This window comes from Haemaphysalis longicornis, unplaced genomic scaffold, assembly GCF_048455015.1.
Source record: "Haemaphysalis longicornis isolate Haplotype H1 unplaced genomic scaffold, Haemaphysalis longicornis Haplotype H1 scaffold_7, whole genome shotgun sequence".
Lineage (NCBI taxonomy): Eukaryota > Metazoa > Arthropoda > Arachnida > Ixodida > Ixodidae > Haemaphysalis > Haemaphysalis longicornis.
Window position 1 is genome coordinate 2,153,115 of NW_027526422.1, and position 20,599 is coordinate 2,173,713.

The following is a 20,599-nucleotide window of genomic DNA, read 5'->3' on the forward strand; positions in this document are numbered from 1 at the left end:
ATTTTACACGCTTCGTCTGACCTAGCTGTCACAATAAGTACAACACGCCGGGCATAGCGAGGGAACCGAAACTGCAGGGAGCTAAAGATCGAATCACTCTAGTGGTGGTGGCGTGCCGGGGACCGGCATTTTCGTACATTGGAGCGCTTTCGTAAACGTCTGTTCCATTTTACGACGACCAACGTGAGTTGGGACTGCGTCAAGACTATTCAATTCAAATCAAGGTCTTTTTGAGGCCAAGGACGACACGTGGGCCTGCGCGGGAAAAGTAAAAGGGTGGGTGGGGGGAGGTTTACATGGGACGGTCGATGCCTGCTGTGGAGCGGGCAAACTCCCACAGAGAGCGGCCTCCGCCGTGTACTGGCGACCTGCGCCGGGTTCGTTCAGTCAGAGAGGCGCCGAACTGCTGGCGGAAGGTACTTGAGCCGTTGCATTTGCGCGGCCGGGCACTCCCCCCATAGCATACGATGCACCGTGGGCCTGGCCCCTACGGAGCCCAAGGCGCCGGCTGTTGCATGCGTTGTGGTGGGTCCTGGTGAGCACGCTGATGGCGCTTCGGCACGTATACAGGCCCACGGCCACTTCGCCAGCACATTCTCGGCGAGCGCGGCTCGTACCTTGTGCCGTCCTGCCGGCAGTGGAGCAGGACCGTGCGGTATTAGACTCCGCTGGACTCTCTTTAAAACTTCCTTGGCTGCGGCTTTGACCTCCAAACCCACATGGGTTTTCTCCGAGCCTTCCACCTTTTGCCAACAACGCACTTCGCAGCGGTCAATGGCAAATTATACGACGGAAACTGAAACTGTCAAAGTCCAGTATAGCGATTGCGGCGCTATACTGGGGGGACAGCTTAAAGGGGTCCTGGAAGGCGTTTTGAGCACACTAAATGAACAAGCGCAATCACTAGATTGGGTGGTCAATGTCATCTGTGCAAAGTTATAACATTTTTACGTGCATCGGAAAGCTCACACTTTCGTTGCAACGTTTGTTGCCGCGTTCTCGCCCTTTCCTGGGTGTTTTTGGGCTCCGCCATCTTCAGGCAAGTACGTCATCGATTCTATCACGTGCGTCACCAAGCAGAAATTTTGCAATTGAACGGCTTTTTCTCGCACTTCCGGCTAACAGAAGCGTCGTCTGCTCAGCGTCGACGGCTCGCAGCGGCACCTTTGGTTAATTGCAGCTTTCTGCAGCGCGCTTAACACTATCGTGTTCGTCCACATTTAACTTTTTTGCTCTACTACCGCGCTTCCTGTTAGGCTGCGTCGGCTAGGCCGACACGACGACGACACGACGGCGACGCCGACTGCCGAGTTGGCAGACCGCATTGTCACATGACGCCGACGGCGACGCGAACACGTCGGCCGATCTAAAGTCCGCGTGGTGTGACTGTCTCGCTGACCGAAGACGCCGGCAATACCGATCGGCCCAACGGTCGTTCGGAATCGACCGTGAAGGGGAAACTGCGCCGAGACAAGATTCGTGCCGTAATGAATGCGGTTCCGTTCTGTTATTTCCTAGAGTGTAATAAACATAGTAAGGTCCATGAAGTTCATACAATTCAACACTGTTCATACAATTTAATGCGATCCGTATTTCACATCCGACGCTTCGGCCGTTCGCTTCGGCGATTCGTTTCCCGGAGTTGCAAAACTGCACATTCGTGTACGTCCAGCAACGCGTGTAAAAAATATAAGCTCAGTTAAGAGCAGGAGACAAGTTACGGGCGGTTTTTAAGGTAATCAAGAATCACCATCGACCAAAGTTTTTAGCGTAAAGCGTAAAACAAGAGCACGGCGAGCACCGCTCCCACAGGGCGATATCGCAGTCGCAGCCGAAACAGTGCATGCTGTTGCTGGAGATCAATTATAAAGGGGGGGGGGGGCTTCATAAAACCTTACTGCGAAGCTGTTATTCAAGAAATGTTCAATTAACCAGCCAGGAATCCTTGAAATCAAGCAGAAAACAGTGATGTGACAAAAAATCTGCAGAAATTCAGAGAATTTTCTACTAATGCGTAGCATTATTTCTTATGCCGCCTGTCTTGAGTGAGTTTTTTCCAGTCAAATTGTTTGTTTTTTCTAATCCTGTCCAAACAATCATCTCCAGTTACGCTATTATAGCAATTACAGGTGAAACTTCCACGAAATCTGCATTATTGTGAAAATGTCATGCGGTATACGTTTTGACATTTCCCGCAATTTTTAAATACTTTTTATTTTATAGTTTTTCAAAATTTTGTACGACCAATTATGTCCATTTACCCTATTATAACGATTACAGTTGGAACTTTCGCGAAATATGCATTATTGTGGGAATTGCATGCGGTATATGTTAGGACCATTTCAGTAATTTTTAATAGTTTTCTCATTTTTTAGTTTTCTAAAATTTCGTTCGAAAAATTATCCCTATTTACGTTATTACAACGATTACATTTGGAACTTTCGCGAAATCTGAATTATGGTGGAAATGCCATGCGGTATACGCTTCGCATTTTGCGTAATTTTTTTTAATATGTATCTTCTTTTTAGTTTTTCAAATTTCGTCCGACCAATTATCTCAATCTACGTTATTACAACGATTACATTTAGAGCTTTTCCGAAATCTGCATTATCGTGGAAATGCAGGGCGTTACGTGGTTCGCCATTTTCCGTGATTATTTTATATTTGTCTTATGTTTTTTTACTTTTTCAAATTTTCGTTCCACCAAATATGTCCATTTACGCTATTATAACGATTACAGGTGGAACTTTCGCGAAATATGCTTTATTTTGGAAATGCCATGCGGTATACGGTTTGGAATTTATTTATTGGCGCCATTTTTTAAATATTTGCCTTCATTTTAGTTTTTCAAAATTTCGTCCGACCAATTATCTCCATTTACGCCATTATAGCGATTACAGGTGGAACTTCCGCGATATATGAATTTTCGTGGAAATGCAGGGCGTTACACGATCCTGGCTGTGGGGTTACTTGGCAAAGAATGCTACGCATTAGAAGGGTGGGTCTCGATCTATATATCGAGACGTGTATACTATAGTATACACGTCATTTCCGCGAGGCTGCCCATTCTGTCCTGGCGCATGGGGGTTAACGCCTCGCGCCCAGTGGAGCAACGTCGTGGGTTCAAACAACCTCGACAGGGTGCTTTACTGCGAAGAAGTATATGTGTCCCCTCGGTGAAGCAGATTAACTCTGCGCCGCTGCGGCGCTCCTCTCCACCACCGCCGACACCGCTTTCAGCAGTGTTATTCCCCTCGCCACCAGCGACGCCTCTTTCACAAGCTGAGCAGTCGGCTTGTGAATGAGTGAATGGGCTGAGCAATGAGGAGGATAACGGCGGGAGTTACCTCGGAGCAACTTGCCCGCTTGGAACGCCAACGTGAGCCCATAATTCTTCAGCATGAAAAGCCTTCGGCGCGACAATTCCGCCTTTGTATTTCACGCCCTAGCACGCACCCATCACCGGTTGCCGGTTTATGTGTGCACTGGTTGGGGGTGGAAGCAGGGGGGTGTGAACGCACAGCTAGCCTTCGCGCTGCTCCCGATGACGATGGCATGCGCGTTGTGCTGGCGGGAAGTTTAAACCTGCAACTCTCGCTGCTCTACGTGCCATGTCAGCTGTCCTCAATGGTCGGCCGGTTTGGGTTTGGGTTGGTGTGTTGCACGGAAAATGAGACGCCACCGACGCGGGACGCAAACGGACAGCCACATGTTTGTCCACTAGAATAAAGCTCGCATCCTTCCAGGTTTCAACTCCCTATGGACAGACGCGTGTCGTTCGCTCGGAGGAAGAACAGCGGGGATCGTCTGCCGGAATGGAAGCAGCGCGAATGATTGCGAAAACAACTGAAAGCCATTGCCGCCGCAGTTTCCAATGCGAGCTGAACTCGGCAAGTTCAGCTCGCCGAGCAGCTGGAAATCTCTCCAGGATGAACAGCAACATCGACGTGAGCCAATGTGTCTTGTTCAGCTTGAAGCGCTTTCAGAGCGACAATTTTGGCGGTGCCTTTCACAAGCACGCGCTCTTATAACTGGTTGCCGGTTTATCAGGAACGAGTTGGGAGTGGAGGGAACAAGGAGGGGTGGCGTGCACGCGCAGATATAGGTTTCGTGCCCTCACTGATGACATGTCCGTTGTGCTGGCGGGATGTTTAAACGCGTACAGTCGGGATCAATTTGAAGGTGATCGCGGGAGCATCGATCAGAGGGCCTTTAAACCTACACAGCGGCTGTTTTCAGAACTTTTGGAGATACAGGTAGCAGTGTCTTCTTCCCCTCGTTGTCTCTTGCGTGATACAACACTGTTACTTCCTGTAACGTGTCGTTGCTGCTTGTTTCTTTGCCACCCGAGCGATGACCTTGAAATTTATCCCGACTGTACGGCCACCAGCCCAAAGCGAACTTTCCGGTGACCTCAGTGGTCGAGCTGACCGGGTTGGTGGGTTACGCAGACACTAAGATGCCTACGTCGCGGGAGGGAAGCAAACTGCTCCATGTTTGTCCACTAGAAGAAATCTCGAGTCCTACAAAATCTTATAGGGCCAAGTGCTGATTGCTCGATCGCAAATTGCAAAAGAACGTGCTTTGTTTTGTGCATTTCGTGTTCTGCGCCAAGCTTCGCAGGTCATCCTTCTTCACAGAGTGGAAGGGCACTGATTTTTAAAGCAAAGCTTTACCACTTTCGTCCAGCGGTTTCGCTGCGGATTCGCAAGTTCACCTTTCGACCGGAGACACACCCCCTGAGACAGAGTCCTCGAAGCGCATCACGTGATTCGCCGGGACTGCTTCAGCGCTGCCCACAAGCCCCCCTCCCCGCAGCGTCCCACGCATGCGCCGCCGCTGGGTCGTCCCGGGCTACGTGACTCGTCTTGCTCGGCGTTTGCCGAGAATGAAAGCGAGGCCGGCACTCCTTCTGTGAGCGTTGCACAGGACCGAAAGGCTTTGAGCCGTGTCGGCAATACGGCTACATGAAAGGTTAACCAAGCGAAACCAAGACTCAACCAGACTAGGCCAGGCTTTTGCTTTGCATATTCAAGGTTAGCTGAGGTGAGCCGCAGCCATTTATTTGTTTTTTTTTTGTGCGGTTGTTTAAGTGGCATGGTTTGCGTGTCCCATGTGCGAATTCGAAACAAAACATTTTGGCTGCACGGTGGAACTACCACATCGCCGAACGTCAACACATCGCTTAGGCCTTTGGCACGACCTGCTCATTTTAAACTCGTGCTTTGTTATAGAAAAAGGCAATTGTGCTTTCAGAGGAAGACATACTGATGTGTGTATTTGGCGAAATTGGTATGTCTTTATATAGTCTCCTTCCATCCACTTAAACAAGACAACAGGTGGTCTTGGGGAGGGGGGGACGGGAAGGGGGGAAATAGGGCCGCGGCCGGAAACCAAACGATCCACATATCGCGATTGGCAGCACTGAGCACGTGGAAATGAACGAGAGAAAAGGGCCTCCAGGCCATCAAGGCTGGAATATTCGTTTTGTGCAATCAAATGCAGGGTCGTGCAAAGGGGAAGGCACCGCCCCAAGGCGCACACTGCTGTAAATTGTGGAGTGAGTTAGCAGGGTGGCAGGGTGTGCCGACAGAAATGGAACAGTTTGTTCGCCAATGTACACAGAGCGCAGGGCATCGAAGGGCAGGGATACAGACATGAGCCGTTGGTGCCGCCTGATTTTCCTGATCGGCCATGGCTGCCACGGACCTGTTTCACTGTGGAGGGAAGACCTACTTGCTCGTGACCGATTGTCAGTCAAGGTATTCCGAGATCGCTCTGCTTACGGGTATGACAGAGCAAGAAGTCGTCAAGCAAGTAAAGTCTATTTTCGCAAGGCCCGGCACGCCTGAAACAGTTTTCAGCGACAATAGACCTCAGTTCAAAAAACTTGATGGCTCTGCTTTCCATCAGTTCGCGGAAGAATGGGGCTTCGAGCACGTAACATCATCAAGCCCCAGGTATCCGCAACGCAATGGCTTAGTTGAGGCAGCCGTGCGGGTTATAAAGAAGAGCCTACAGAAAACGGGTGACAGGTGACACTTATGTTGCTCTTCGCGCGGACAGAGCCACGCCACTTACGAATGGCGTTAGCCCCGCGGCGTTGTTAATGAGACGGCGTCTGAGAAAGTCTTCACCGGCAGTGTGTAGCGACACCGCAGTGGTCGACATGTAAGCAGTCCAGGCGCGAGAATGGCGCCCTGCAAAAGAGAAATTATGACAGAAGGCACGGGGCTCGGATCCTCCGTGATTTAGAGCCGGGGGAAACGGTGTGGATAAGAAACCAAGACAAGACAGTTACGGTAGTTTCATTGTTGGGGCCTCCGAGGTTTTATATTTTGTAGACAGACACACACCAAGTGAGAAGGAACAGAATCCACTTAGCGCCATTCCCAGAACTTCAAGTTCAACACTCGTCGCATGAATCGCTGTTTCCGCAATCCGTTCGGGTAGCTACAGTGGAACCCCGATAATACGACTATCGAGGGACCGCGAGAAAGCGTCGTATGACCGAGGTGTCGTACGACCGGGGTGCAGGTAACTGCCGGCCGACCAGGCGGTTTCACGCGACAGGTGGTCTAAGAACTTATTTAAACTACTATATTTAGCGCGTTCTCGCGTGATTTGCGTACTTTTACTTTTAGCTCAAATACCAAGTTTTAAAAGAAAGAAACGTCTATGTTGTGCCCCCTGCCCTCCACGGCGTCCGAGCTCCCGCCAGCAAAGCGACGCGCGCTACGCGCCACTCGTGCAGCCACCTTACCCATGCTGTCTAGCGATATTTATAGCGCCCCAACCCCACGCCATGCACGAGCAAGATAAGGCCGACGTGGTCGAGCGAATTGAGAGAGGAAAAAGCGAGTGTGAACCTTACAAGGCTAAGCAAAACGAACGATAGTACAAGGCGGAGATGAAAAAAAAAAACAAAAAAAAACAAGGCATTCCATTCCCGTACACGGTGGAGACACCCTTTGAACGCTCCCGTGCGTTGGGTCAAAGTGCTCAACACATAGGTGTTTTAGTTCGCCACAAGACCCAGTAACGCGAAATTGATAAGATGATTCAAACTTCGCGAGTAAACCATGTCGGGGCGAAAGTTATACCGCGGCCTTCCTACAGTGATTTGCTGCGGCGGCCGACGAGTGACCCAAAACAGCGGCGCCAACACATACGTGTCGCTACCCTTGCGGTGGACGCGCGTGAATGGAGGCGCCCTAGCAAAGAAAGTAGCAGACTGATCATGTGGCTTTGAAAGACAGTGGTAAGCAGAGAGCAGAGATATAGGGAGATAGAGCGGGCGGTCAAGCGGGTGTTTGGTCACCGCCGTGGGGTTGCGTCGTATGTGTTTTCGAATTTGTCGGCTGCTCGATGGGAGCCTCAAATTCATAGTCCGCCTGCCACCTGAACTTCGACTTCTCGCGGTTGGCGCGTTGGCGTGCTGCCGCCGCGTGGGGCCGTGGAAGGTTAACTCATGCTCACGCGTACCCGCTTGCTTGCTTGCGTCTGTTCAGCAAAATGTATGGCCCGCATGCGGACCTTTGCACATCAAGCAGGGTCAAAAGGGGGCTCAGAATAAACAAAAGGTCAGGACGAGGCGGCGAAGCGGAGTAAAATAGGGGAGAAACGCCGGTTTATTCGCTCCAGGGACTGCGTGCACCCGAGCGGCACATCATCGGGGTTTTTAATGAATTGTTTCTATGGGGAGTTTGCCGGGACCGCGGAGAGCCGTCGTAAGAATCGGGGCATCGTAAGTCCGGGGGACGTATCAGCGGGGTTCTACTGTAGTTTGCCGCCTTAAGCAAACGTAAGCGTGTGTGCGTGCTGCTCTTTCGATCTACCCCGCCCGCGCTACATAAGCACGCTAGACATGTCGGTGGGGCTGCCCAGTTTTCGGCTCCAGAAGAGTTTGCAGATCAATGCATTCCCTCAAAACTGTAGCGCTGACAAAATTCACTTCACTTCTTAACGATACAGAGTTGTGCGGTATATTCCCCGGTCGGTCTGAGTTCTCCAGTGAAAGCGTTGGCTTGTGATTACAAACAAATGAAGCGTGGGGAAGGAGACGCCATTATGCCTGCATGCTCGGTGATCGTGGTTCAGCGCATTCAAGCACGGAGCTCATGCCAAGAAGTGAACTGTAACAAATGTGTGTACTCTAACAAATACAGCTGAGAAGGTAACTACTATAACTCGTGTCCCGATGGTTACACCTCCCGCCTTGGAAGCAGAAGGCCGGTTCGTGTTCCGAAGCTCCGAAACCATTTTCATCTTCGCATGTATGCCCACAAGCGCATGCGCAGTGACCGTAGTATTACACACACGCCGAGAAAACCTCACAATGAAGACCTACTGACGCAGCTGCCACAGTAAATGTCACGGAGGAGAGAGGGAGGCAGAGAACATTAATGATATGAAGAAGTCAGATTACAGTCCGTAGCAACAATATATAATAGGCGAAAGGGCCAGTTGCAGCACGCGGGCGAACGACCAGGTAACGTCACAATGAAAACCAAGGCGGACTGCAAAGCATCGTAGCTGCGACGGCGAAGGAGAGGGTAGCGGCACCTGATGGACGAAGTGATAGCAGCCGCAATTCATCCCGTGGCTGCGCAGTGAAATGCCGATCGCGCCGGCCGCTGTTGTGCCAGAGCGGCTGGCCCAAATCCCTTGCATGGGGCGACGCGCCGACAGCGGGGCCGATTCACGCCTCGTCCAAACCAGACCAAACCGCCCGCGGTGGACAAGCTGAAACACGCACCGCAGCAGAGGCGCCTCTCCTTTTACGCCGCGGCGGCTCGGCCAGATCCTGCATCGGGTGAACGACCCTCAACGGGCTTGTCGCTACTTGCCTGGAGGCGAGGTCACAGAGATGGCGTGGGCGTCGTCCTCCCTTTCCCCATCTTGGCGGCGCGGCTGACTCACCGCTTCGCTACCATTCGTCGGATTTCAAACTTAAGCTAGCGAGAGCCCAGATTGGAGCAATTCAAACTTTTCGGGGCTCCAACGACCTTCCGGGGGTATAAAAACCCGCCCGGATCGAGTATCGTCGGCTTTCTTCGGCGGCATTCTTCGGCGCCATTCTTCGGAGGCACCGAGTGGAGAGGTGCTGTCGCCTTTGTGCGAGTCATGTAACGTTTGCTTACCCTTGTACGTACTGTACATAAATGTTACTTCAACTTTCCGTCGGCTCGAGAACTTCATCGCTCTGCTCTGCGCCGCGTCGATAGCGGAAGGAGCAAGGCAACGCCGCTACACCGGTGGCTGCGCTCGGATGGCCAATCGCAACAGTGGTGGCTGCGGTGAGCGGGCCCAGTCCCAACAGCGGAGACAGCGTCGGGATGGCTGATTCCCAACATCGGTGACGAGCTGGATGCGAGCCACAACCTTGGTGCCAGCGCTGGCAAGGTCATTCCCAACACCATGCAGTTTCTTCACCCGCGGCAGATGCCGCTAGCTTAACCTATGAAGAGCGCATGTGACATCATCTGGCTGTGCTAGGAATCCTCGCTTCCCCTCCTGTCTTATACCCCCGCCACACATCAAATTTAATGTCACTACCATCGAATATGTCATTCGTTCAAAATGACATTGGTTTGCTGCTACTCGAGAAAATGTAATGACATTCCGTCAAAATCACATTAGGGACCAAATGAGCATACGGAACCCATTCGACTGCGTTCTGCCAGCAAATGTATTATCTCGGCACTAGAGACTCAATGGGAATGCCCACCCAAAACAGATTACTGAAGCGTCAGTAGCTTTATAATATTTTTACATGCGTATAATTTTTAGTAATTTATTTATTCATATGAAACAAGCCGAATAGAGTTGTAAAAAAACTGCTAGTCACGCTACCGGGCCAGCCGAGCCGGTGTGGTGGGTGCCAGCGACTGTTTTTTTATAAGCTCCATGCTGGTGCGACGGCGGTGGGCGACGCTGAAGTGCTCCAGTGCCACTTGTGCTTATAGTGCATTCCAAATGAAAGTAAGTATGTTTAAGCTCTTTTCGCTCAGTTTTTGCAAATATCGAAGCGCTTACTTAAATATTTTCTCCACCTTAGTTTTTACCAATCGCATCTTCCATCATTTGAAAATGACATTAAATTCCATGTAGCATCACGTCAAGAAAATGGCATTAAGTAAAACGAATGACATTCGATGGGAAGGACATTAAATTTGCCGTGTGGCAGGGGTATTATTCTTGCTCCGTGGCCTATAGCAACGAACTCGACTTGCTACTCCACTTGGAAATGCAAAGAGCCCAAATCGGTAGAGCGTGCGAGCACGCATAAACGCACGCAAACACTAAGAGACGCAGGGGTTAAAAACTAGAGCACCGAGGTTCTCGGCGCTCGTTAGAGATCCCAGTGGAAGCTTGGGCGCGCAAAGCCCCCTAAATGTGAATGTATACGGCCGTCAATGCAAATAACCGTGCACGCGGTGCCACTCGCTATGCTTGCGAAGACACAGCGAAATGCATCTACCGAGTCACCGTTATAAGCGCGTCTGTCACACACCGGTCAACCCGTGCCCGCCATAGAGCTTCATACTAACACACACTGGAGGGAAATCTGGCGCCCCTTTCTGCGGGAGCCGCGCTTGAGCGAGCGTTCCGTATCGCACCCGGAAAGGCTGAAAAGTTGCCTGTGGCTGCAAAAAAAGCAACAATATTACTTTAAAGATTATTCGAATGTGATTTTTTACTATAAAGTTGAAGCTCCAAAAAGCTTTAGTTGTCAGTGATTATTTAGAAGTTTCATGCAAGATGAACAAGAAAATAATGTTACCCTTTTTTGTTGTTTTTGGTTTTGAGACAAAAATGAAGGAACCTCACACTAATGCGCAAGACTTCAGGGCAGCGAACCTCCTGCACGCAACGGTAGAGTTTTTCCTGTTTTTCGCCTCACGAGGGACCAAAGCTGGATGTTATCGAGGTGGCGGCGGCCTCCTCGCCTTCCTCCGCCGCGTCCTGCGCACGAGTCCCGCGAACGCCTCCTTTCCCTCATCGCCTATCGCTCCCCGTTATCGGGCCTTTGCCCCGTGCCGGGCGCTTGCGGAAGCGGGTGTGGTTTGACCGCTAGCGCTCAAGGGCAAAGCTTGTCACCCCGCTGAGACTGCCCGAGGTAGCGCAGTGTAGCTCGAACTACGAAAAACAGCCGCGTGGCTGGCGGAGCCAAGCAGGCGAGGAACGTCGCTAGCTGCAATTGCGGCGCCAACGCAGCGCCAGATAACTCCATGGCCGCGACAGGCGGGAAACGTACCACGGGCACCATTTCGGACAAGGCTCGGAGCGTCATCTTGTTGTAGATGGAGCCCGTGTCGTGGCGGTCGGCCTCGGGCACCGATATCTGCGAGGTGAGGAGAGAGAGCTGCAGCACTGCGCGACGCTGCGCCAGGGTGCACCCACGTACGTTGGCCAGCCGGGTCTCGAGCTCGAGCACGCGCTCCATCTGCGCGTGCGCGTCGGTGGGGTCTGCGCCCAGCAGCTGCGCCACGTCGACCATGAGCCGGTGGTAGGCGCGCCGGTCCTTCTCGCTGCTCTCCTTCAGGTAGTACTCGCGGCTCGGCAGCCCGAACGCCAGCTGCTGGTCGATCTGCACCGGGGTCGTAACTTAGCACGCGCATGCATGCGCGCACACACGCACGCACGCACGCACGCACGCACGCACACACACAAGGTAAACGGTTAGGCTAGTGAAGGTTAAATAGTAAAAAGGGGCGCAATAAAAAACATAACAAGTTTACTTCGAAAACATAACTTTACATCGACGTTTCGGACGGGGACCGTCCTTTATCAAGACTCTTGATGCTTTTTACGGTTTTTACTCTCTCTCTCTCTCTCTCTCTCTATATATATATATATATATATATATATATATATATATATATATATATATATATATATATATATATATATATATATATATATATATATATATATATATATATATAGGGAGTAGTAGAACTTTGAAGATGGTAGAGAACACAAGAGAAGAAAAACTTCGAACAAGGTAAAAGCACGATTGTGGCCTACGTTTCAGCAAAGAGAACTTGCTTTCCTCAGAACTGAGAAAGCAAGTTCTCTTTGCTGAAACGTAGGCCACAATCGTGCTTTTACCTTGTTCGAAGTTTTTCTTCTCATATATATATATATATATATATATATATATATATATATATAGTATAAGTAAAGAGTCGGATACACAGCAAGAACAGCAAAATCATGTAACTTTACTCTGATGAAGGCAAGTCCCGTTGCCGCTACGTAAGTAAACATTGCTTGTTATTGTTCTTGCTGTGTATCCGACTCTTTACTTATACTATTTCTGCGCGCTTTGTGAGTTTATCTTTTTCTAGATTTATATATATATATATATATATATATATATATATATATATATATATATATATATATATATATATATATATATATATATATATATATATCGGAAGCTGCCAATGCGCACTCTGGAGGCAGGGCACCTGTTGTCCAAACCAACGCGGCGCGCATGCGCGTCCTTGCTTGCTCGCGTGCATGCAAGTTTTCTTGCTTTCGGCAGGAGCGCTCGGATTGTCGGTAACGCGTCACAGGCCGATGAATATGTGAGATACCGAGCCCTACCATTACATATCGGCATTCTTGTGTACGTGCCAGTCGCGCCGGCGTTTATGTCTCTTTGATGTTTGCTGGTTTTTTCCAACTGTACCGAAGTAACAAAAACCTTTCCGCGGGACGATTAGTTAGAACATGAAGAAAATATGCACGTAAGCCGGATAATCGTTCCGTCTATAGCCGTAGATTGGTCGTCGCGGCAAAATAGAGGCCCCACGGAACCCTAACGAGAATCGCGCCGCGGCTGCCGAAGCGAGAAAAATTGCGTGCCGGCGAGTAAGGAAGGAAGGGCGTGCATGTGAATCGCGTTGGCCTCGACAACGGAGTTTCGCGCGTGGCGGTGAAGGCGGTGAAGGCCGGCCCTCCTCCGGCAGGTGCAAGATGCGTGCGCTCTGGCTCGGCGACTCATGCCAGCGGCGGTTGTGGTGCGCATGGCTCCAGAGTGCGCAGGCTGAGCAGCGCAGCGGCAGTTTTCGCGTTGTCGGAAAAATTCTGTCCCCGCCTGTATGTACTATCGATGTTCACACATATATGCATCCCACATACAACATAGCATGTACGTTCTGTTATGATTCAGCGCGAACTGCTCCACCTATATCCTGTGCGCGCGTGTGGGCACTACGGCGAAGTTCCGCGTGTGGCGGTGAAGGCCGGCCCTCCTCCGGCAGGTCCGAGCTGTGTCAGGGGAGTGAAACTTCCTACACCTGGCATGGGACGCGATATTCGCTCGCAGCACCGGACAAACTCCCGGTGTTTGGGGGCGGCACTAAAAACATGGCGGCGCGTTGCAGACATGCATTAGGAGACGCCATCTTGATGAGGACTGAAAAGCCGTGCGGGGGGGGGGGGGGGTGATTTAGCGCCAATTCAAAAGACATTCAGATGGCCAGCGCACAACGTTGTTCCTGTTGCGCAACCCGTCATATTATCAAAAGGGAAGTTGTTTCGGTCTGAATGATAGAGTTTTGCGCGTCCACTTCTTTTTTCACCTCTTATTCTAAGTACGACGTTGTTTTGGTTTTTTAGTAAACACGATACAGACAAGAATAAAGAGCGCAGTTTTTTTATGTTTATTGCCTAAATGTACCATTCGTACAGCAAAAACACAACTTGGATTTTTTGCGCTTTTAGTCGCATACAAAAGTGTATGGCCATTGGCCGCATGCTGATAACTAGGCATCCAGCCAGTGCATATCTATCCAAGGTCCGCGTAGTCTCTGCTGGTGAAATGGGCAGGACACAGCCCGTAGCTGCTGTAGGTCTGACGAGGTGGTGAATGAGCCAGGTCCTGCCTTCTCGGGCACTGGAGCCAAATGCGAGATCTGGAACATCAACAAGAACGTCTGCATATTTGGGTTAGAATGAATACTAGCTTTATTGCTGCTTTAAAGCGCACATACGATAGTTTTAAGTGAAATCTCTGTGGCATCTGTATTCGAAATAAACGTTATCTGATATATTAGGAATTTTTCTTTCTTAAATTGATTTTGGCTACAAAGACGACTTGTGACAACGCCAATCGTAAAGGCAAATTTTAAATTAAAATCAGCCTCTATTATTAAGAGACGCGGATACGCTTTTCTATCTGTGCGATTATAGTGTTCGGTGGAAAAGACCCACCCTTGCTCCTAATCCAAAATATATTTCTCTAGACGAAAGCAGCCGTCCCACACCAGGATTTCTAAACTATTATTAAGGCATATATACTTTCGCGCGCTATGTATTCCTCAGGTATTTCTCGGGCCCTGAAGTAAACCGGTTATTAACACATTATTTAAAAACCTGTAATAAATTACTAGGACAGGTTAAACCTGCATTGTCTAATTATTTATCGGCTTATAGCTGTAACTCCGTTCTTGTGAATATATCGTTCCTTTACTGAAAGCTGAAACTCGAGGCACGGAACTGAAGCGTAAATTATAAGTGGTGGAATTATAGTTATGATTGTATTATAAGCATATACAGTAATTGCTTAGTATGTATATTGATTGCTACAAATTAATTCTGCTATATGCCGTGGATTCACGTGAATACAAAATGCAGAACACACAATTTAAACGCAATAAAATAATTAATGTAGTCACTACTTAGTTAACATTGTGCTAACAATCCGATATGAACCTATGGACCCACCCTTTGAGCCAAAAGTGTATGGGAGATGCTTTCCTCCAGCTGTGGACATAAATAGGCTGATAATAATAACGAGAACAATAATACTGAGAAAAATTATAATAATCACAATATTATTAATAATAATAACTACAACGCATGCTACGAAAACATACTAAACGCAGGCAATCAAAAGATTATAAAAGGAGTGCAGATAAGCTCACACTATTGCATTAGTTATTGCATAGTTGCCTCATATACATTTTGCTGCATACCAGGCATTCACTTTCGCTAAAATGCAAAACACACGATCGAAACGCATTAAATCAATAACGCACGTATAAACAAACGTAGTCATTGGATTAATTGCCAGATGCTCTGCTACGCATTTTATGCGTAATTCAAGAGGAAGGGAAGACAATCAGAATGTAATAAATAAATAGTGCACGTGTATGCTCACTTAAATTATAAATCTACTGCTGCAACCGCGTCCTGCTATGTCGTGCAAGCGTAGAAAAGCAAAACGAGCAGCATGCATATCGTACCTTTCGTCCGCCGGGATCCAAAAATATTTTATGCGGCCTGGCGTGAAGAATTTTGACACCACTCAGTACAGCATGATCTGTGATGACGTTGCAAATCCATTCATGCGTCTGTTTCGATGAAACAAACTTCACGGTGGTAAAAACGGCCCTCGGAACACCGTGGATCGTGGCATACCTGCGGGCGCGACAAGAAACGCCCCTTTTCTGCGGTGCGAAGCGGAAAGTCGTGGTTCCGGTTTTCCACTCCGGGTGGCGCTCGTATTTTTGCAGTATAGAACCACAACTTTTAAGTTCACTTGCATATTAAAAACTCCGTAATTAATAAGTAACCGGTAATAAATATAAAATGCAGCAACAACGTTCATTTATGCTCGTATTTAGTACAGCCCCCAACCGTTAGGATCGCTGTAGTCACGGGACAGAAGAAAACCCGCCCGCATCTTCCCACGGGGGGAACTCGAGTAAATGCGTCGCAGAGTGGTGGGGGTATCGCGTGAATGTTGCGTAATTGGGTATGGTTTGGGAATGCTTAATTGTTATTTCGTCTTTATTATTCTTATTTATTGAATGAAGGAGGAGCGAAAGCAAGGAGTGTAAAGTTAAAGTCTGTCTTTATTGCTTGGTGCCGTCAAGCAAAGCGTCAAGTCAAGCGAAAGCCAAGCAAAGACGCCCTTGACTGAATTCCGAACGCGCGCTCCGCCGCTTATATACACACCGCCCGCGTTCGAGGGAGAGGAGTACGGGGGAGAGACGCGCATGCGCACACTTCCGTGCACAAGCGCGCGAACTTTCCACGCACCCACCATGCCGTTATCACGTGTACACGCCCTGCCGCCGTTACTGTTGAGCGCGAGCAGCGCACGGGTAGCTACGACGCATGCGCGCACAGACGCGCTCCCCCCGCACCGCCACAGCTGTTGTTGAGAGCGACGGAGCGCACGGGGTACACGCGCTCCTCCCGCACCACCGCACCTGTTGTTGACAGCGAGGAGGGTACGGGGGAGAGACGCGCACCTGCGCCTCGACGCGACGCGCATGCGCAGTGAGCGTGTGGACGGCGCCGACAACATCGACGAGTGACATCGTGAGCCTAAGAAATGCTCCGCATTTAAAACGGCGGAGTTTCATCCCCCGGCTGTCTGCGCTCTGGCTCGGCGACTCATGCCAGCGGCGGTTGTGGTGCGCCTGACTCGTCGTTTCCGCAACTTCCCTTCGGCAAAGAATGCGCCCATTTCTGGGTACCTCGCTGCTGGTTCTAGGGACACTGCATCTAGGGAATATGTGTATTTGTTCTTTTTCATGCCTAGCACAACATCTGGGAGCCTGTGGACCGTTGGGACTTTTGGTTATAAATTCTGGCCTTTCGGCGAGCCGAGTCACACTGAGTTCGCCGTCGGCATTAGGGCCAGCGGGCTGCCTCCCGCATCATGGCTCCTCTCTTCTCGCCGTGCATTAAACAACTGAAGTTCTGCTCTCGGCTCTTCGTCGTACGGAACAAAGGCAGCTCTCCTTGGCCCCAATTCTCTGAAGCGAGAGGCGGTCATTTCGAAACGACGGGGTAGCGCCATGCAAATGCATGTGTTCTGGGGTTGGGGTGCTGCTGTGAGTTGTTTCGGGATCTGAGAATCCCTGTCCCTATCTTTAACCTGCACCGCTTTTTTAGATTGATCACAACAGCCGCGAGTCTATAATGTGAAAAAAAAAACTCCTCCACGTTTCCTGCTATTTCCCTCTGTATTAAAAATCCCACCCCGTGTTTTTTCTTCTCTTGGGGTCCACTGTAGCACAAAATATGCCCCCTAGTGAGCTCCATAAACCCTTCTCCTGTCCTTCTAACTTCGCTTGACCCTATAATATTGCAGCGAAGCATGCATTAAGTTTGCGTATGTGCTTTGGTTTTTTCTTCCCGGCTGCGCCGGTCTGTGTTATCGGTGTTATCTGTGGGCCAAGTAAATCGTGTGTTCCATTCTTTATTTTTATGCCGCATGTGTTATCGCTTTGATAGGGACAGCGTTTCGAACTCACGTCACCAGCCTACAATAATCTTCTTTGATCTACAGTGTTCAGTATGTAATTTGACGGTTCGCGAAACACTCGCGCCGAAAGATAAACGCCCGCAGAGCGGCATTTAGTGAACTGTGCGCATTTTGACATCACTTGGTTGACGACCTGGATGTGATGCTTGGTTGAGTACCCTTTCTTAAACCCAGCCTGCTCTCTGGATTCATGCGAATCCAGGCTGTCCCGTATGCGGCTAACTATAACTTTGGCAAACAGCTTGTAAACAACTGAGAGTAGACTGATGGGTTTGTAATTATTGAGGTAATTGGGATCTTCCTTCTTATGAATCAGAATACTGTTGGCGTTTTTCCAGGCTATGGACACTTCTTGAATCTTCAATCATTCCGAAAATTGTACAGCAAGCTTTTCCAGCAGAAGATATCCTCCCTCCTTCAAAAGATCCACGGTTATGCCATCGTCACCTGCATCTTTTTCTGTTTTCATGCGTTTGAAAGCCTTTTCTACCTCCTCTTTAGTTACTAGTGAGTTATCGAAAGTTGAGCGTGTACTCTCAGTAGTTTCCCTGGTCTACCATCGCTGGCATCCAGCCTGGTGTAGAATCTTTTTGCTAGCCTAATTATCTCGTACAAGTTGCGCGTAATGTTTCCCTGCTCATCTCTGGGTGCGTACATCCCGTCTTTGCCGATGCCTGCCTTTATCTTAGTTGCTTTCAAGCTTCCCCCTATTTGCAGCGTTTCCTCGATCACTGCCATGTTGTATGGCCAAATTTCGTTTGTTTTACTTCTGTTAATGAGTTTCGACAGCTCGGCTAAAGAAATCTGATCTGCCGGGCTTGACACTTTCATGTTCTTGCGTTTGGCAATTAGTTCCTTCGTTTTCTTAGTTTTCTCTTTTGTTCACTGCATGTTGCTTCTGCCACAGCTCGTGCTGTTGCACTGACTGCCGATGTTAGGTTGTCATTTAGCCTCTCTATACTCACTTCGTCCTGCTCGTTTAGAAGTGGGAATTTGTTTTGACGAGTTCTTTTAATTCCTGCGATCTGGCTCTGACTGATTTCATGACGCGGGGCTTCTTAGTTTTCACAAGTTTCGTTCTTTCCCTTCTGAGATTCAGCCTTAGCTTACATCTAACCATCCTGTGATCGCTGCTCCGAATCTTACTTAGCACCTATACGTATTGCACGATAAACGGGTTGTCACTTAGAATGAAGCCAAGGTATTTCTTGGTGGTACTATCGGGACGTTTCCATGCCCATTTCCTATTCTTTCATTTGTAGAAGAATGTGCTCATTAACCTCACGTTATTTCTGTCTGAAAATCGTATCAGTTATCTCTTCGACTGTTGCGGTTTTCTATTTGGAAGTTTTCCACTGACCGTTCTCCCATTGGCTTCTTACCGACCTTCGCGATAAAGTCTTCCGTCACAATCGTGAACTACGCTGTTGCCTTTTTCATTGTCGATTCGAAGTTTTCGTAGAAGCTATCTACGGTTTCACTATGATAGCTGGTTGTTGGCGCATAGGCCTGTACATATGTCTTTAACCCGTATCGCTTGTTTAGCTTGATGACAACAGCCGGTACTCTCTCGCTAATGCTGAAAAAGTCCTCCAGCTTTCCTGCTATTTCTCTGTGGAGTAAAAATCCCACCCCGTGTTCTTTCTTCTCTTGGGTTCCACTGTAGCACGGGAATTGCCCGCTACTATGCTCCATGAAGCCTTCCCCTCTCATTCTAACTTCGCGTAACCCTATAACATCCCTTTTAATGTCAGGGAGCTCCTCTAGTAGCACAGCTAAGCTTCCTTCGCTAGACACGGTGCGTGCGTTGAATGTTGCCAGGGTCAACTTCCAATGGCGGCCTGTGCGGACCCGGATGGATATTCTAAGCCCCCTCGGCTGTATCGGTGTTCTGACCGCCGCCGTGGACAGGTGCTCTGCAGCTGCGGGGGACTCAGGGCCGAAAGTTGAGTAGGTCAGTCAAGGGAGGTGGCGGCCAACTACTACACCAGGGTGGCCAGATCCTTCTCTGGTGAGGGAGTGCTGTTTGTGTCTGTAAGAGCCTTCCTAGCATGGTTGAACATTCCTAGTGAAGGCCCTTAGGTATCCAGGATGATGGTTCCTTCCCGAGCAGGCAGCACTCCATACCTGCATGGGTTGGCCAGAGAACCAGACGAAAGATGGCGAGAGTGGGAGAGAAGTTTTCTGCGGGCGATCTGTCTCGTCGTTCTTCGTTTTTTTCTGTCCTCGTATGTAGCGCTTGTTTTTCCTTAAGCGATGTTGCCGTTCACGCATGCAGTGATGCTGAGCCAGCGTTTGTCGGTTTCGCTTTTTACATGCGCGGTTGTGAAGGAGTAAGCTGACACGCTGGCTCACTGATGAGAGTCACTGACGTCTGGCCATTCGAAAGGGAAGCCTCTCCCGGGCTCAAGTGTACAACTACGAAAAAACAAAAAGGCCAGTTGGTAGCCCAGCTGGCCAAGGAGGAGCTGAGCTTCTCAGCTGACGCTCAGCTGCAGTTTGAAGCTCAGCTCGCGCGGCTCTGTCCTAACGCATCCGCCATGAACGGAAGTTCCTCGGAGTTACGCTGACCGTTTTTGTTTACATTTGGGCTTCTAGCTGTAACTTTACCACAAATGCGCCTGGCGAGCTCATTTAACTTGCCAAACTATCGGAACAGCAACGCGATAACACGAGTATGGTCTTTAAAAAGTCACCAGGTCTCGGAAGTTAGCTATAGGTTTGTTTTGATTGCATGTGTGTCAGTGTGCGAGTACGCCCGGCGTAGAAGAGGTTCAAATTTGGTACCAAGTTGCTTTACAACTTTGTGAAAGAGGGGTGCGGAATGATTTTTTCTTCGGCGCTGGGGCGGCCGCACGCACTGTCACATGCAAGCAAAACAAACACAGCTAACTTCCGAGACCTGGTGACTCCTTAAACGCAATACTCGCGTTATCGCGTTGCTTTTCCGATAAGTTAAGTCAGCTCACTAGGCGCATTTGTGGTAAAGTTACAGCAAAAAGCCCAAATGTAAGCAAACGGTCACCGTAACTTGGAGAACCTTCCATTCAAGGCGGAGGTGTTTGGACAGAGCTGCAAGAATTTTCACATTTTTGTCAGGAAATCTGCCATGAAAGTTCTAATCCTTATACACTTACTAAAACACTCAATAAGAAATCGCGAAGCACCAGCCAAGCAAGAGGGCATTACTGAGTATTTTCGCTCTAAAAGCCTCAAGCAGATGGCTTTGAGCACATTCAATTCAATTTCAATATCCGGCCCGGCTTGTCAGTGTCAGGCAAGGCTTGCATTCGCGTA

At 49.3% G+C, this 20,599-nt stretch overlaps 1 protein-coding gene across 1 annotated transcript in view; it reads right to left on the reverse strand.

Annotated features, from left to right (window-relative positions):
- Positions 1 to 20,599, reverse strand: part of LOC144144302 (neprilysin-1-like) — a 205,113-nt gene that overhangs the window by 72,950 nt on the left and 111,564 nt on the right. The window contains exons 8-9 of the mRNA XM_077675682.1: positions 11,411 to 11,593; positions 11,261 to 11,347 (exon numbers count right to left, since the gene is read on the reverse strand). Coding sequence (XP_077531808.1) covers positions 11,261 to 11,347; positions 11,411 to 11,593 — 270 coding nt within the window. The remainder of the gene's footprint in view (positions 1 to 11,260; positions 11,348 to 11,410; positions 11,594 to 20,599) is intronic.